Source organism: Myotis yumanensis, unplaced genomic scaffold, assembly GCF_028538775.1.
Source record: "Myotis yumanensis isolate MYYU_CA2020_CCGP unplaced genomic scaffold, mMyoYum1.0.hap1 SCAF_16, whole genome shotgun sequence".
In the NCBI taxonomy this organism is placed as follows: Eukaryota; Metazoa; Chordata; class Mammalia; order Chiroptera; family Vespertilionidae; genus Myotis; species Myotis yumanensis.
The window spans coordinates 27,468,349-27,486,961 of record NW_027223767.1 but is presented as its reverse complement, the minus strand read 5'-3'; the positions used below and the strand labels follow the sequence as shown (position 1 = coordinate 27,486,961).

General features: G+C 42.2%; 1 protein-coding gene across 1 annotated transcript in view; it reads right to left on the bottom strand.

Annotated features, from left to right (window-relative positions):
• The window catches only part of ANKFN1 (ankyrin repeat and fibronectin type III domain containing 1), a 286,284-nt gene that overhangs the window by 40,764 nt on the left and 226,907 nt on the right, over positions 1 to 18,613 (bottom strand). The window contains exons 14-16 of the mRNA XM_070394069.1: positions 15,005 to 15,220; positions 5,318 to 5,484; positions 2,542 to 2,692 (exon numbers count right to left, since the gene is read on the bottom strand). Of these exons, the coding sequence (XP_070250170.1) occupies positions 2,542 to 2,692; positions 5,318 to 5,484; positions 15,005 to 15,220 (534 nt within the window). The remainder of the gene's footprint in view (positions 1 to 2,541; positions 2,693 to 5,317; positions 5,485 to 15,004; positions 15,221 to 18,613) is intronic.

Here is an 18,613-nt window from a genome sequence, read left to right as displayed (position 1 = left end):
GCAATCAGGCCAGCAGGGGAGGGCAGTTGGGAGGGACCAGGCCTGAAAGGGGGGGCAGTTTGGGGGGACCAGTCCTGCAGGGGAGGGCAGTAGGGGGCAACCAGGCCTGCAGGGGAGGGCAGTTAGGGGTGACCGGGCCTACAGGGGAGGGTAGTTAGGGGTGACCAGGCCTGCAGGGGAGGGCAGTTAGGGGTGACCAGGCCGGCAGGAGAGGGCAGTTAGGGGCAACCAGGCTGGCAGGGGAGGGCAGTTGGGAGGGCACTTAGGGGTGACCAGGCTGACAAGGGAGGGAAGTTAGGGGTGACCATGCCTGCAGAGGAGGACAGTTAGGGGCGACCAGTCCTGCAGGGGAGGGCAGTTAGGGGTGACCAGGCCAGCAGGAGAGGGCAGTTAGGGGTGACCAGGCTGGCAGGGGAGGACAGTTAGGGGCAATTGGACAGTTAGGGGAGCAATTAGGCATCGATCAGGCTGGCAGGGGAGTGGTTAGGGGGTGATCAAGCTGGCAGGCAGAAGTGGTTAGGGGATCAGGCCTAAAAGGGCAGTTGGACATCCCTCTAGGGGTCCCAAATTGGAGAGGGTGCAGGCTGGGCTGAGGGACAACCCGCCCCCCCGTGCACAAATTTCGTGCACCAGGCCTCTAGTAAATAAATAAAAGACTAATTCAATGCTATATCATGTTAACTTATTGGACAGAGCTAATTAAACTTTTACTGTTCTCTTCTATGCCAACAGCTTTTATTGAAATTGCTTGTTAGCAGAGGTTAGAATTAAAGACAATAATTTTGACAGTAAATTCTCTGTGGAAAGTTAACACAGCAAAACCTTGGCCATTGCTATAAATTGTACTACCACGTGTCTTCTTAGATACATCATTTGTACATCTAACTATAGATTTATTTATTTATGTATTTCTTTTCCTTGCTGCATGCTATCCTGAAGTTGAGACTTGGTGCCCTTTAAGGTGGGCTAGCCAATGATTTTTCCTTGCTTGACCAGACCCTGTAAAATGGGGTCTAGGAACCTTGGAAGAAATCAACATGGAGAAGCTAGAGAAAAGGGGCAGAAGTACAGTCTGTGTCTACTTTTAGGCATCAAATTCAAAGAGCTTATATGTGCAAAGTGGTGTTAAAACCAATGAAAAATGAAATATATATATATATATATATATATATATATATCTATATATATCTATATATATATATGCATATGCTAATATATAAAAACCCTGGTTCTGTCATGACCGAGCTCGACCAACAGGAAGCCAGTCCTGCAGTCAGTGCTGGGTTGCCGTGGCGACCCAGCACTGACTGCTGCAGCTGCAGGTGCGGTGACCCAGCACTGACTGCTGAGGTGGCTGCGAATCAGGCCCAGAGAGAGGCTTGATGAGAGAAGCAGGGTCTGATCCGTAGCCTGTGTGGCAGCTATTGATCAGCACTTGCCTCTCTCTTTCTCTCCCTGCCAGGCCAGCAGCCGCACCTCCATTTCTCTCCAGGCCTCCACCCGGACTGCTGATCAGCCCCTACCTTTCTGATCAGGCCATGTTGATAGGCCCAGAGATACTGACTGGCATAGAAACCGATCAATCAGAAGCAAATCGGGTGAAGTGTGAGGAGCCAATGGCTGCCTAGGAGGTGGAGCTTTTGACGCTGACTGGCATAGAAACCAACCAATCAGAATGAAATCTGGGTGAACTGTGAGGAGCCAATGGCTGCCTAGGAGGAGGAGCTTTTGATGCTGACTGGCATAGAAACCGACCAATCAGAACCAAATTGGCCGGCAGAGGAGGGGAGTTGGGATGAGATCAGGCCTGCAGGGGAGGGCAGTTAGGGGTGATCAGGCTGGCAGGAAAGGGCAGTTGGGGGCGATCAGGCCAGCAGGGGAGAGCAGTTGGGGGCGTGATCAGGCTGGCAAGGGAGGGCAGTTGGGGGTGACCAGGCCTGCAGGGGAGGGCAGTCAGGGGTGACCAGGCCAGCAAGGGAGGGCAGTTAGGGGTGACCAGGCTGGCAGGGGAGGGCAGTTGGGGGTGACCGGGCTGGCAGGGGAGGGCAGTTGGGGGCGATCGGGCCGGCAGGGGAACAGTTAGGCATCGATCAGTTGGCAGGGGAGTGGTTAGGGGGTGATCAGGCTGGCAGGCAGAAGTGGTTAGGGGCAATCAGGCAGGCAGGCAGGCGAGCGGTTGGGAGCCAGCAGTCCCGGATTGTGAGAGGGATGTCCGACTGCCAGTTTAGGCTCGATCCCACAGGGGTCCCAGATTGGAGAGGGTTCAGGCTGGGCTGAGGGACATCTCCCCCCCACCCCCCAGTGCACAAATTTTGTGCACTGGGCCGAGAGAGAGAGAGAGAGAGAGAGAGAGAGAGAGAGAGAGAGAGAGAATATGTGTGTGTGTATATATATGTTTATGTATGTATATATATATACACACACACACATACACACACACACACACACACACATACATATATATAACCTCCTCTTGTGTTTTATGCCACAGTGCTGTTTTCATTTGCCACAAAAAGAAGATAGAATGGTAAAGACTAGTACCTGGTGTAGAGGTATATTGATCTGCTTAAGGAGAGCTTTCACTGCCATCTGGAGCTCGTAGAAGAACAATTGCATGGGGCAGTCAGAAGTATGATCCACACTTTCCATAGATTCAGAGCCAGAAAGCTTTTGGACCCATTCCCACTCCTCTCTGTATGTTGAGTCAAGTTAAAATTAGAAATATAACAAAAGTTCAGAACACAGCTCAGAACATTTTTAGTGTGTATGTCCAGAACCTGGGTAACCAATTTTTGGTGGTTAAAACTCAATGCAATTTATGCTATTTGAACTTTCAGACACCCAGATGGAGTTTAAAATGAGCTTTTCCTAATTTCAGCTTAGTTCATCTACCAAACCACGTCTACCTCAGGACAGCAGGTCTAATTTATATCAGTTTTTAATTTTTGAGATTGGAGCTTTTAGATATTTTGTCTTTATTTTCCTTCCCCTGAAAATCCTATGTAAATTCTAAGACCTGCATTTTGCCACAGGGCCATCTGCAGGTTAATTCAGCAATTGAGTAACCACAGGACTCTGGTCCAACTCAGGCAACAAACCATGTGGTACATTTCAAACCTGGCCTGTGCTAATAGTGGGGACTATTTTGGTTTCTTTCCCCTTCCCAAAAGCTGGAGGAGAATCACAAACAGGAACACCAGACAATTCTAATAAAAGGAACCAGGGGACACACATCACTGCTTCCATCCCCCTTTCAAACAGTCATATGTGTCTTTATTCTGCATGCTCTAGAATCCTTCCTAATGAACTTTCCCAAATGTCATGCAGAAGGGAAGGGAAAGAATGGTGGTGGGAGGAAAGCACATCTGGTTTATTCCCCAAAGGCTCCTCTTCAAAAGGAGCTTGAAAAGATCAAGGTAAATGCCTCTTGGGTAACATTGTTTCCACAGGTATTTTAGTACAAGTCTCTAAACATATTCACTTGGCTGGGTTTCTTCTTCCAACTCTTCAGGGAACAGTAATATGCTCTCAGGAGCAGGCTAGAGAGGAAAGGAAAGCCCTCCTCTCTGGGGATGGAAAGAGAGGAGGTGCTAACATATGTTCCCACTCTCATGAAACCCTCTGAGGGCTCTCCCCAATGGATTATACCAGCCTGGGCTCCAATCTGTGGGTCAGAAAATGAAATTGATTGTGACATAAGCTTTTCATCAGAAAACACTCTCTTTTAACCAACTACCCTCTTAGAAAAGTTTCTGTTTTTAAGATATCTGTTTCCTTTCAATTCCCACACTGGAAAAGACTATGGAAAATTTACCCTTTGTCCCAATAAAAGAAAAAAAACTCAAAATTAAATCCCACTTCAGTCTGGGCATACTGTTGGCTTCATAAATAATTGAAATCTCTGAGAACCTGTTTGGGAACTGTTTCTTTCTCTCATCGCTGATATTGAAAACTAACTGAGGGGGTCTGACTAGCACAAGTATACACAAAACCTGAAGGAGAACATTGCTAAAATATCACCTGTAATCAAATTAGAAAATAAATTACTGGTAGGAATACCATAAAATATCTAACCGTTAATCAGCTTAATTGCTAAGGATGAGGGAGATGGAACTGGCAGAGTGAAGGATACTGGAATCTCCCATAAAAACGAAACTTGGAGTCTTGGCAAGGGCAAAGTAGATGGTATAACCACTAAAAGATAGAGTCTAAACCTTTAAGATGCAAATCTAGAAAATGGATGAGAGTATTTGTTGCTGAGTCAACCCACAAATGAACGTTATAACCTCTTGGGAAAGGCTGAGATCACTAATGCTGATTGTAGAAGTGACCACCAGATGGCAGACTTAAAGTCTCGGTGTAGTTGATAAGTGAAAGAGAATATGGCAGCTACTGAGTTCTTTGAAGAGACCATCATCATCATCTTCATTGTGATCAAGTAGTATTTAATAAACATTCTGAGACACTAGAGTTAATCAACTTGCCAAAACTTTAAACGACCACATTAGAGTCACCTTTGGTTAAATAAATCCATAGGTATAACTAGAGTTTGGGTATCTAACTTGTACTCTGAAGCCTGAAAATCTCTGGAGAGTTCTTTTTCTTTTCTTATTTGTTTGTTCCTTTCCCTTTAAACAATTTTTTTTTTTTCATGTTAAGCACAATTCAGTAGACTTTCAGAGACCTGCTAGAGGGCTAGTTGTAAAGCTGAGCCAGATTACCAAGATTGGGCAACCTTCCCAAAATGAACAAGGCAGTTCACCCTGATGCCAAACCATAGAGGAGTTTCCAGAAGCTCAGGCCTTGTTACATCTTTTCTGCCCTAGAGAATCATAAAGAGTATAGAAAACTTACAAAGTCCCCAGGCTAGAGGGTTAGGGGTGGGGAGAATGATGGTGGAGGGGCAGCCCTTTATAAATAAGGGGAAATCAATGCTTTACTAGAACCCATTTCCATAGTCATATTAAAAAAATAATGACTTATTAGGGTGTGAAGAAAAGATATTAGAAATAGCAATGTTGAAAGTAAAGGACACCTATACATTAACCAGTTGTGCATCAGTGGTTGTACCATGAATAAAATAGAGAGAAAAGTGAAAGGATAGTGCCCCCTTAGATGGGCTCACTTCTTTCACCAACACCACCACCCTCCTATCCTGATGTTAATATGCAGCTTGGTGTCTGCCCCTGTGTGCTGGCTCCTGAGAATATCTCACTATAGAAACACTCCTGGGAAGTTCATTTTCCTTCTGACACATCACACCATCACTCAAGCCATTGTTTCACCAGGAGGAAAATCCAAACTCCTCATAACTTACTTGGAAATGTTATGGTTTTCACGGATCTTAACATGGCAGAGAATGTTGGGCAACTTTTGAGTAACAAGAACTTTGATCTGATCCACAGAGCTACACAGCTTTAGATAACCCAGATATAATCCAGGAGAGAGACGTTGATGACTCCTTTTGTGATAGGAGAGAATATCCTGTAAGGTGAAAAAAACAAGCAGAAACAAAAAAACTCCTTGAAAGGCGATCTCAAAACCTTTTTCTTTCTTAGGTGCAACATGTCATGAATTAAAGGTGCTGTAGCTAAGAAATTAGGCGAAACACCTCAGATAACACCATGAAGGTTGAGGACAGGCCATCGTACCTCCAGGAGACTTGTCCTCCAAGTCAGGTAACCAGTTATTAATATATTCTGCATGCTTATTTTCAGATTTCTGAACAGGGGGAGGTGTGTGGGCTGTGATTAGCTATGGACAGGTGGTAGTGGAGGCAGGTACCAAAGAAAACTAGAATTTATAATCTCTGTCCTTGGAGGGCTTATTGTATAGCTGGGGAAACAGAAATTTACAAGTGTAAATGCTGATAAAGCTGTACAGGAAGCCTCATTATTTCAGGATAATTGGTATCAGGAAAAGTCTATTTTCAATGACACCACTTAAAATAGGATAAAACTTTTATAGTAGTAGAAGAAAAGATTTAATTGATTCATTATCTTGAGAAATGAAACAATGTAACACAATAGATTTATTTATCTTATTAAAATTTAAATTGTAGTTATATGTATTGACTAATTCTGAGAATGAAGAGAGAATCAAGTATTGGTTCTTTTTTTTGGCATAACTTTTTTAGACTAAATTGTATGAAATGCTGTTTCTTACATTGACTTTCACAATGAAGAGGTTAGTTTTTTCAAGAGTTTGTAAAAGTTTCATATTTTTTTCCCCTGGCATTTAAAAAATACTTGATATTTATGTCATTCTCTTATAAAATACTTGTTCCTTTTATGTTCTTCAATTGTTAACTGGTCTATTGCTGAATTGTAACTGGCTTTGCATATGATTTGGTTAGTTTTCCACATCATCTTCATCAGCTTCACAAAATTCTTTACTTTTACAAAATTTAAAATTTACCTTATAATAGATTTGCATTGTATTGTCACAACACAATATTCCACAGGCAGCAGAGACTGAATGAAGTTGTTGGTTTAACAGGAAGTGCCAGCCTGTTATCGCACAGAGGGATGTTTGAGTCAAGTCTTGTTTTATATGTTGTAAGTTCTCTAGTGAACTATTTAGGGTGTGACTGCAATAACTCAGATAATGAATAATTGGAAATACAGATTCCCCCATTTCAGTAGGTATGACTTTTTAAACATTTGGGCAGCATGGGAGTTAAACAGTGTTAACAGTGATGTGTCAGGTAACTGATTATAAAGATTCCTATAGGCCAGAGTTTAGTCTGATTTTCAAAGTGAGTAAAAAAAGAGGGAATCATCGCTACCACTAAATGTAGGGAAGGTGAAAAGGAAAAGGAAAACAAACACTATACTTGCATAAAATTTTATATGGAACAGAGGTATTGAAGTCTCCCTTGGCCACTAAGAAGGAGTAATCTCTCCTCTGTAGAATTAATGATTTGCAACACCTAATATATGCTATTGTGTATTGTCTCCTTTGTTCCATCCTCTACCAAACTACCAAACATACTGAATTACAGGCTCTACAGGAAACATTGGGGTTTCAGGTAACTTGCTATGAGCACTACTTTTGAAGAGGTCAAGATGATGAGTAAACAAATTATCACTATATACTGAAATCAATTTTATAATAGAGACAGTGTTGGCATACAGATGAAGGAGTACTTAGCTTATGTTTTTCTTCTTTTATGCTCTTTTTTTGAACTAGACTATGAAATTAGTGGTGTTGCTGTGTTTTTTATTGCTTTGTTTCCTTGGTACCCAATGCTAATTCTATATATAATAGATACTCAACATGTGGAAATCAGGACAGTTTCCTAAAACAGAACAGAAAATAGCAGAAGAGGAACAAAATAAAAATGGCCACAGCTGGGGTCATAAATGGTCACATAACTAGCGAGTACAGAAAAGGAAAAAGCTAAGTAATTTTTAAGATATTTGGTGAAAAAGACTAAAAAGAAATTTGATTTCATGATCAAGAAGGAAGGCATTCTTATTAATATCAGGAGTTCCATACAGCTTGACTTTTTAATGTCTTTTATCCTGTGTCAGAACAGATCACAGGTGAGTAGTTGACTAGAGGAGCTTCAGTCAAGGTGAAATTTTAAGAAATGAATAGGTAATCAAAAGAGAAATGGTTAATGAGAGGAGGAAGAATGGAAGTGTTCAGATGGGTAGAATTTGATGATATGCACCCTAGGGGGGTACTTGCTGAACAAGCAGATGTGGCCACAAACTCACAGGTCAATATTTTTGAGAAGTGATGGACAACTAGAAAGTCCCTAAAGACTAGAAAAGGGCAAATATGCCTATCTTTCAAACAGGAAGGGGAGAAGCACAGGATAACCCTAGTAATTAAAGACTGCCAACTTATTGATCTTTGGGAGAAATGAAAAAGAACCATCTAACAATCAATTTGCAGCCAGTCAGGAAATCCTGAGACACTGGATCAGGGAGAAGTCTCCAGTGGAATCTGTTTCACTAGATAATCTGTGAAAAGAAGAGTCTTTACTGTATTACTTTAATAAGCTAAATATCTGAGGTGAAGATTTGTGAATGATAGAAATGGTGTGGGAATAGTAGACATTTTGAGTGATGGACCAATAAAGACTGGCCCTGAGGGCCACTCTTTTCAGCTTATTTATTGACATTCCAGATAAAGAAATAAAAAATGTGTATCAAATTTGTGGGTCCCAAGTTTAGTATGGTTTGGATTTTCTGGAAAATAGTAGTAAAACTCTGAATGACCCTGTGCATTGGAAAAATAAGCTTATCATAATTAGGGTTTAAACTTAATAAGAAAATGTGCTTGTAAAGACCCAAACCCCAGTACAAGTATAGGATGGGTATGAGTATAAGAGAAAAAACATGTGGGGGTCAGACTGACCACAGATAGAATGTGAGCTGGGAACATACTGTGGTTATGTAAAAGCCAACACCATTCTGGGATGGAGTAATTTACTCTTTCATTCAATTTTTTTAAAAAACTGTTACTGAGCATCTACTATGTGTGTTCCTGTCTTTACATAGTCATTTTATCTTTCATTAGAATGTTTTGGGCCTAAGAAATGCATGGGAAGAGAAAGAAGCTATCCCATTCACATAATCTGAGGTACACTAGAAAGACCCCCTAAACCAAATCAAATGCCTTTGGGTTTACATATTGCCTCATTTGACCACTAAACCACATTTCTAGCCTATACTTCTACTACAGCCCTTTTTCATCTCTTATCTCCAGCCAAGATGGATCCCTTTTTCATTCCCCATGCATGGCCTAATCTCTTTTTTGATTTTTTTTCTTGTTGGTTCATGAATTCACTCATTCTACCAACTTTTATTGAGCACTTACTACATATAAGGCATTGTGCTAGGGCAGTGGTCGGCAAACTGTGGCTCGGCAAACCACGGCTCGAGAGCCACATGCGACTCTTTGGCCCCTTGAGTGTGGCTCTTCCACAAAATACCGACTTCTGTGCGTGGGCCACGAAGTTTCAACTGCACTGTACGTGCGCGCCCGCATGTGGTATTTTGTGGAAGAGCCACACTCAAGGGGCCAAAGAGCCGCATGTGGCTCGTGAGCCGCGGTTTGCCGACCATGGTTAGGGAATTAAAGACATCAAGATGAATAAGACATGATCCTTTCATGGAACTCACATTTCAGTATGTGAGAACTACATGTAAGCAAGTTTTTCTAACCCAGTGTGATAAGGGCTATAAGAAAAATGTGTAGGAGTCCTTGTGGACACAAGGGAGGGTGAAGATTGACTTTTCTAGCTTCTGCCTCATTTCTTTTACCATGCTCTGTATTTAATTCTATTTATCTCCCTTCTCCCTCCTACCTTTCCTCTCCTCCACCTTTTTCATTCCCCTTCTCCCTCCATCTTTCCCTCCCCCATCTCTTTCTCTTTTTTTCTCCACCTGGTGAACTTAACTTACCCTTCATGGCTCAGCCAACTGTCACCTCTTCTACAACGCCTTCCCTGATATTTCCAGGTAGAATTAATAGCTGCTTTGTCTGTGTTTCCATAGTACGCTGTTTGTGCTGCTATCAGGCTCTGGTTTAATTCTGCCTTGTATTACCTTGATTTGTTTACAAGTCTGTCTGTCTCCCCTGACTGAACTCCTTGAGACCAGGGACCTTGACTTATTCATTTGTTTTTTCTATAGCACCTAGAAGAGTTCCTGGCACCTACTTGGTGCTGAAAAAATGTTTATTAAATATGAAGTGAGAGGCCAAGAGAGAGTGGGGTCTGGGGCAGGGCCTCTGGGAGAGAATATGCTGTGCTGGTGCAGTAACTACGAAGAGTTATATATCCAACTGCTCTTCATTGATCAGATAGCCTAAGAGCTTGTTAGAAGAATGACATATAGTTACTTTTCCAATAACCACAAGGTTTTTGCTTAGTTGGAGAGGGGATGGAAGCAGAATTGTCCAGGGATAGCAGAACTCATAAAATGGTGGCTTGTGGTCTTTGTGGGCCAGCCCATGATCATTGGACTACAGAGAATTTAAATTTTCTGAATTATTTTTTTAACTTTTAAAAATAAAGAGATTTTATTGAAAACTCTGAACTTTCAGCTTTTCTTTAAAGATTGGAAAACATTTCAGCATTGGGACTACTTTCCTCCACTGCAATTAGCTGAGGCTGAGTAAGGCTGTTCTTTAAATGATCTCAAGATTACTATAATCTCTGTTACTTCTATACTATTTTTTTCATTGAGATATAATTCACATACCATAAAATTCAACATTCTAATGTGTGAAATTCAGTGGTATTACTATATTCACAAGTTTGTGCAGCTATCACCACTATATAATTTTAGACCATTTTCATCACTTAAAAAATACACAACAACTTTGCTGTCATTCCAATCCTGTCACTCCTTCACCTGTCCCTGGAACCACAGATACACTTTTATGAGTTTGTCTATTCTGGACATCTTATATAAATGGAATCATGCAGTATGTGGCATTTCATGTTGGCTTCTTTCACTTAGCGTAATGCTTTTAGGCTTCATTCCTGTCATAGCATGGGTCAGTACTTCATTAATTTTTATGGCTGAGTAATATTCCATTCGATGGATATGCTGCTTTTATTTATTCATTCATTAATTGTTGGGCATTTGGCTACTGTGAATAATTCTGTTGTAGACATCAGTGAACAAGTATATGTGTGAAGTCAATTGTTTCTTATGTCCAGCCCACCTGGCTCATTTCCATTAGTTTCCCAATTCCAGCAGTTTTTGATCCCCATGTTAGAGGCTGCTTGGAATAGGAATGAGCTAGAACAAAAGCAAAAAAAAGGCAGACAAGATAGCAGGTCCTGGGCATCTCAGGTATAAGAAGATATTGAGTCCCTGGAGTTAAAAAGGACTGCCTAAGAGAAGGAAAGCAGAGATGGGAGGAGATAGAAGACAGGTTTCATTGTAGCTTTTCTAGGATCAACCTTTTTAAAAAGGATCCAGAGAAAGGGAGGGTGAGGGTGTGTAAAGCAGCATGGTAGCAAGGGAACACCAGCCTAGGAGTCAGAAGACGTCAGTCTTAGTCCTTTCTATGCTGCTTTTTGGCTGATATGACTCTGGCCAGTTATTTTTCTGAAATCCATAGCTTGATTTATGAATTGGCCACAATAAAATTACCCACTCAGCCTCATTGGGTTTTTGTGAGGATTAAATGATATCATAGATGTGACAAAGTGTTATAAACTGAAAGTATAGTACAAATGAGAGATTAATATTCAGAGAAAACTTCACCTGTGAGGCTTTCAGTTATTGAAGTGGCTCCTGAAGACCATGGTCAGAGTAACTCAGCACCTGAGAGGGACCTCCCTATTGGAAATGCTCTCATTGTCAGTTTGTTCAGAGGGACACTAGCTTGTTTGTAATGACTCTCTTCCTTTCCAGGAAAGTATGGGAAGGATTTCTCTCTCTCTCCCAAATATATGAGAGAGGCCTGTTATAAAGTCTGGGACTTGAGAAGGTTGGGCATTTGAGAGGGGTGGACCTGAAGTTTCCCTGGGGCACTAGGAATTAGCAGATTAGTTATGGGCCCAGACTTTGTTGAAGCCTGTATCTGTTTTTGAAATCCCCACTGTGGATCATACAGCCTTTACACAACTTTTCCTTAGTTCTTATGAAAAAGTAGAGGAAGGGAGAAAATGCTCGAGGGATGATTGAACCAGTGCTTGGGGTCCCCTGGGACAGTAAGGATGAGGAGATCGACTAGGTGTGCCCTAAGGAGAGCCTAGCATTACTTGGATTTTTCTGAGTAGAGAAATAATAAAAATCACTAACATTTATTGAGCAGTCACTTTGTGCTACCCTTCTAATGTTTCATATGTTAACTCATTTACTTTTCATTAGAACCCTATGAAGTAGGTTGTTGTTGTTGTTTTGTTTCCCAAAGGAGGAACTACAAGAGGTGAGAAATAAGTAACTTGCCCTAGTCATCTATACTAATAAAAGGGTAATATGTTAATTAGGTTGGACGTCTTTCGGACGTCCATCCAGACAAAGCCACAGCAGCTGCAAGGCCCAGGGCTCAGGCAGCCGTGGGCTCAGGCAGCCTTGAGCCTTGCCTGCGAGGCCCAAGGCTCAACGGCAGCCATGGGTTAAGGCAGCTGTGAGGCCTGGGGCTCACGGCAGCTGTGGGCTCAGGCAGCTGCGATCCCTGGTGGCTGCAAGGCCTGGGGCTCACAGCAGCCGTGGGCTTAGGCAGCCTTGAGCCCTGGCAGCTGCGAGGCCCGGGGCTCAGGCAGCCGCCACAGCTGGCAGTGGCAGCAGCAGCAGGGTGATGGGGATGGTGCCTTCCCCTGATCAACCTGGTTGCCTCCCTCAGAGGGAGCGGGCCTAAGCCGTCAGTAGGACATCCCCTGAGGGCTCCCGGACTGTGAGAGGGGGCAAGCCGGGCTGAGGGAACCCTGGCCTCTAGTCTATATAATAAAGCATAAGCGACCATTATGGCGAAATGACCTGAACAACTAGTCACTGTGATGCGAACTGACCACCAGGGGGCAGACTCTCAAAGCAAGAGCTGCCCCCTGGTGGTCAGTATGCTCCCACAGGGGGAGCGCCACTCAGCCAGAAGCTGGGCTCACAGCTGGCGAGGGCAGTGGGAGCCTCTCCCGCCTCCACAGCAGTGCTAAGGAGCAGCGAGCAGGCGGGCAGTAAGGAGCGAGGGGTCTGGACTGCAAGAGGGATGTCTGACTGCCAACAGGTGGACATACCCCGAGGGGTCCTGGACTGCAAGAGGGCACAGGCCGGGCTGAGAGACCCTCCCAGTGCATGAATTTCATGCACCGGGCCTCTAGTATAACTAGAAAAGGAGTCAGGAATCATACCCAGTCAGTCTGATTCCAAAATTGTGTCTCAGAATGTCATGTGATGTAGCAGAAAGAGGCCCAGGCTTCCAATCAGAAGGCCTGGTGGTCATCAGTCTACTGACCCTGAAAAAAGACAGTGGTTTGTGGCCCAGAATTGTGGGAATTACCTAGTCAGTTTTGGGCAACCACCACAGCCTATCTCTACTTTCATGTTGAATTGGTGGGGCCACCTCCTGACATATTTAATCTTAAATCTGGGAGTGATTGAATACCAGCCCTACTAGTTTTATCCCCCATTTCCTCTCCAGTGTAAGACCTATTTGGGAAGGGGGTGAAAGAGAAAAATAGAAGAGGAGAAAGGAGAGTGGGGGTGGGCGGGAATGACATCAAGCAGGAATGTGCCAGTCAGCGGGGGTAAATTTTCCACTTGGATCTGGGTGGAAACCTGATCTTGCCTCTATTTTTGGTCTCCTTCTCTAACAACCTTTTGCCAGATTGGAATTTTTCTGCACCTGTAACACATTTTTAATGTAATAAGTCTAGGAGAAACCAGGTATTATATCACGCTGGGGCCTGTGCTGTTTCTAGGAGGGAAGGTAGCCCAGACCCCAGTTTATCCCTATAGGGGATTAGTGTATTAGTCACCCTGTAAAAGCTCAATTTATTATGATTTTTAAAATGTTTCTTTTAGCACTTGCTTATAAAAGGTGAAGAGGGGAGCCACTAATGTGTCTGTGTTCCCTGCCTCCACCTTTTCACACACACCCACCCTCTATCAATTTCATATGAACTCAGATTCCATAAAATCAAATCCAGAGGCTTTGACCAATTAGCTTACCTTTGCTTCTTTGGACTTTGTCCTTGTTTGGGCTGGTGCAACTAATGGAAAGGTGAGCTTACTGTCGTAGCCACCCCTCAGTGGGGAATGGAAATAAGTGGTCTTAGCTGTTTAGGGTGATCATAGGGCACTAGTGGGCCAAGGCTTGGATTTGGCTTGTTAGTGTGGGATTGAGCCCTTTATTTCTCCATTACTACAGATTGGCTTTCTTGTGAATATACTAGTATGTCATGGGTTGCATAGGGCTCAAGGTGGATGTTTCTGCCAGCTTTGCCACCTAACTGGACAGTTCTATAGAACTCGTCCTCGTCACTAGATTTAAATAAAGAAAGCAAGAAAAAGACAGCTTGAAACCCAAATTCACATAAGAACATGTGAGGCAGTTTGGTGGCATGCATGGAGAGAGCGTTGGACTAGAGCAGATGTGAGAGCGTATCCTGGTTCTGCCATCCTGGTTAAGAGTTTGATCTAAGTTGCTTGAATTTGAATTTTGGTGGTATTCAGTTCTCAGGCAAGTCTCTCATCTTTCATTTTATCTCCCATTCCCCACTCACTGAAATCCTACCTCCTGCCCTGGAATATGATATAATGTAGCGGAGAGAAGCCTGCTTACAATCAGAAGATCTAAGTTCAAGTATTGGCTCTGTCCTTTTCTAGCTGTGTGCTCAGTGGCAAATCCAAGTTTGGTGGTGCTTGAACCTAATGCAATCTTGGGTTCTTTCCTTAAGGTAAAGAATGCACAATTATGAATGTGAAATTGTTAGGATTTCTGCCAGGGCCTTGAAGGGGCTTGTGCAGGTGAAGAGCTGAATGATGCAAAATCTTCATTGGCTTCACTAAATCTGCCTCTGTCACATCATATCATCGAGCCTCAGTTATTTCATGCCTAAAATGGATTTAAACATGGCTGTCTGTCTTGAGGGAGTAGTTTAAGGAACAAGCAAGAGTAAATATTATGAGTGTTTTTGTCCCAAGTGATACATACATGCACACACACACACAAATACATATATAGTTTAGAAATGTATTATTATTGTAGTACATTCAGTTATTGGTTTAATGTTTTGATTATACTATCTGTAGATCCCTGCTCAAATATTTGTCTCATTGTTTCTCATTGGTTCATTGGGTCAGGGGCATTCTCAAGGTGCCAATACTTGAATTCCAGATTGGGAAAGTGTTAAATAAAATAAAAACAAGCTTCTGAATCTTTCCAATGTGTGGAATATAAACCATGACATGCCTCTGGACCTCTCCACTTCATCATTGCATATGTAAATGGATTTTGGTGTATTTCATTAGAGCCTCAATAATTGTGTTTGGAACTTTAAATATATTAGGAAATTGAAAAGACTACATACCTGGATGGTTATCAGTAAAATGTCTAAAGCTGTTGGCTCCTCAGGTGTTGACAGAGACTTCCTCTGGCTTTGCAGCTTTGAGATCTGCATCCATTTGCCATTAAAAAATGAATAGAGCATCTCTACCTCTCTGATGGTGACTATTAGGATGTTTCCATGCCGGTCTTTAATGGGCTCGTAGTAAACTCTTCCCAAATTGTGTGTTCCAAGTAAATTCTAGAAGCAAATAAATTTCTGGTAGCTTATGTGATGTACAAACAAAGCAACATAACTGCAACAAAAGTCACTAAATAATTATCTGATGTTTCTGAGAAGCTGTGTGTTGTTTTTTTTAGCAGACTTAATCCTAGAAAATGTGGCATCATAGAAATGTACTTAACAGAAGCTCAAAGAAAATGTCTTCACCCATAAGCCTGCAAAGATTATAGCAAGAGACACAAAAATTATGTTTTTTAAGCAAATTCAATATCTGTAAATATCTCTTACCCACATAGACACACCAGCACATAAACCTCAGTCACTGGCACTTGAAGAGAAACCCAGATGTTTTAAAGAAAAATGCCTGATATTTCAAGTATGCTGCTTGTGGAGTTTTCAAGCGATCTACAGTACACTGGTGAGAAGTGGGGTTGTTTAAAATGAAGAAGTGAATTGACAATGTAGCACATTGTACAGGTCCCAAATGACTGCACATTCCCTTCAAGATACTTTAATTGGGAGATTGGCCTGGTTTAACTTACCTGCATTTCAGGGAGTTCTGTTTATTTAAAACTTTGTTAAAATTGTTCATGAGCTAGGTCAACTGTGGCAGACAATGCTTTCAGAAGGTAGGAAGGGAAGGATGCTGCATTAAACATGGAAGGGCTCAGGTAGATGTTATTAAAATAAACTGTCACAAATATGAGGGTTTCAAGAGCACTGAGAGGAATAGAATAAAATATCCTTTTACTTTGAATATCTATGGTTTTTTAAAATTATAAACCATCTCAGAACTCCTAGCTGTTATTTTTGTGAGCTTACATAAACACTGATGAGATAACCTGTTAGCCAGAGAGCAGTAGTAGAACTGGAATTTGTAAAAGTAACAAGGATGACCTAAAAATGAATGAGCCAACTACTCAGTATCCACATCTACCAAAATATTGGGATATTCCCTAATAGGTAGGGACTGTGTTTTAATTTTTTTTTAATTCACAAGGACAGGACACATGAAGAAATTTCACAAATAATTATTGACATTTGAAAATTGAGTTGGCAGGATTACTATTTTTTAACAATGGCCTAATCACTTAGATTATTCTTGTTCAATAATTGACTTCCAGATCACAGAGAAGTAACTGGGTAAGGCAGTGGTTCTCAACCTGTGGGTTGTGACCCCTTTGGTGGTCGAATGACCCTTTCACAGGGGTCGCCTAAGACCATCCTGCATATCAGATATTTACATTACGATTCATAACAGTAGCAACATTACAGTTATGAGGTAGCAATGAAAATAATTTTATGGTTGGGTCACAACATGAGGAACTGTATTTAAAGGGCCAGAAGGTTGAGAACCACTGGGGTAAGGCTTTTTAAGCCTGTCCTATGTAGTAGTTTGCTGCAAAGTAATACTGGCCAACAGCAGTGGTATGCTGGTAAACTGTCTATATAAAAAATAACTGATTTATAGGATATGCCAATTTCTGTGGTGTAAATACTCCCACCATAAGCTGATTTCAAGCTTCTAGGGTTTGATAACAGGCTTTCAAAATTCCTGAATATTTAACAGTTGGCTTTCCTAAGCCAGTGCAGGTTGGCTCCAGCACACCACTGCTATTAAGCCTTTAGTTATAATGGTGTTGAATTTCAGGGCTGGCTGCTGTTCATTAACTCTTAGACTTCTGAAAAATTGTTACTCTCTTTGGCCCTGATTTTCATCATCTAATATTAAGGATCCTTACAGCTCAAATATCCCTTATCCTAATCCTTACTTTATAGAGTTTTGGGGGGATTACATGAGAAAATATTTTGTATACTCTCAAGTTTGTAAATGTTCTTTACTGCTCTAATTGGAATCCCACCCTGGCTTACATTTAATCATTTTCAAGGCTCAGTCCATGTTTCACCATCTCTGAAAGGACTTTCCCAACTCTCTCAAGTAGAATTTACCATCTCCTCTTTTGTCCCCTATTGTTTCCTGTACAAACTTGTGTCTTAGCCTGACTGTGGTCTCCTTGCATATTGATATAGTAGTGGCCTGGTGCACGAAACTCATGCACATTAAAAGGGAATTTGCCCTTTCTCTATAATAGAAGTGTCAGAGATGAAACAAAATTAGTAAAATGTATATGAAAATCTCCCTCCTGTCAGAGTCTGGGGCGTGCTGCGGGACCCAGAGTCAAGTCCCCGCCCACCTGCATGCGCCTTGAAATCATGTGAGACCCAGACCCGGCCAGCCCCACCCCCATCAAGCCCCGCAGGGTGGGGGGCACAGCTTCAGGTCCCCCAGCCAGGTGCTGGGCAGGGGGTACAGCCTCAGGTCCCCCATCAAGCCCCACCGGGCAAGGGGTGCAGCCTCAGGTCCCCTGGCCCAGTGCCAGGGTGAGGAGCAAGGCCTCAGGTCTCCCTGCCCCGGCGCTGGGGTGGAGGGCACGGCCTCAGGTCCCCCAGCCTGGCCTCAGGACCCCGGCCCCAGGTCCCCCCCGGCACAAGGACCATTTGCATATTAGCTCTTTATTATATAGGATATGTCATGAGATCTTGGTTGTTTTGTCTTTGTGTCTCGGGGTTCCTTGCACTGTGCCTGGCACGTAATAAGAGCTCAATAACTTTTTGTTGACTGAATTAACATATTATCGTTAGGACACTGGAAAATACAATTTACTTTAAACCAAAGCTGCTGTGTAGACATTGAATGAGATGGTCATTTTTTAAGCAGTTATTATCAGTGGTTCACTATTGGCTTTGGATGTGATGACTAATGGGGTAAATAAGAAAGCACTTTAAAAGTCTTCCTGAAATTCTTTATTGATATCAGATTGGGTTAGATAGGCAGCTCTAGAGAGCAACCAACTTAAAAGTAGAATATCCTTGTGAAAATAAATTGCAACTATGTTCCAAGGGGGCAAATTTGAGGTTCTTTAGGACCTAAAGGATAAACAGACCACTTTAGTACCTGTCATGCAATAAACATTAGGAGATTTGGGAACCCTGATGATCCTAAAAGATAAAGAGGAATAAAAATCACTTGATGGCTCATAGGAATGCATCTTGGTTATAACCAGAATAAATCACAGGCCTGTCAATAGCCCTAGACAGATGCACAATATTTAGAGACCTTTAGTCAGACCTTCAACGGGAAGTTGAAGGAAGTCCAGAGTGGCGATATGAAGGCCTAAAAAAAAAAAAGTAAAATTTTGGGCAAACTTTCCTCCAGCTTGAAAAATGAAAAAGACATAGATTGAATAAATTCTTACCTGACTTTTACTCACACTCATTTCTAAAAGCGGTGAAGGAGAACAGTTTAATGTAATCCAATCTACAGTGTCAGATTATTACTATATTTTGAGGATAAGTAGTCTGGACACCTCTTAATGTAAGAGCAATGTACACTTCTGCCTCTTGGGGCCT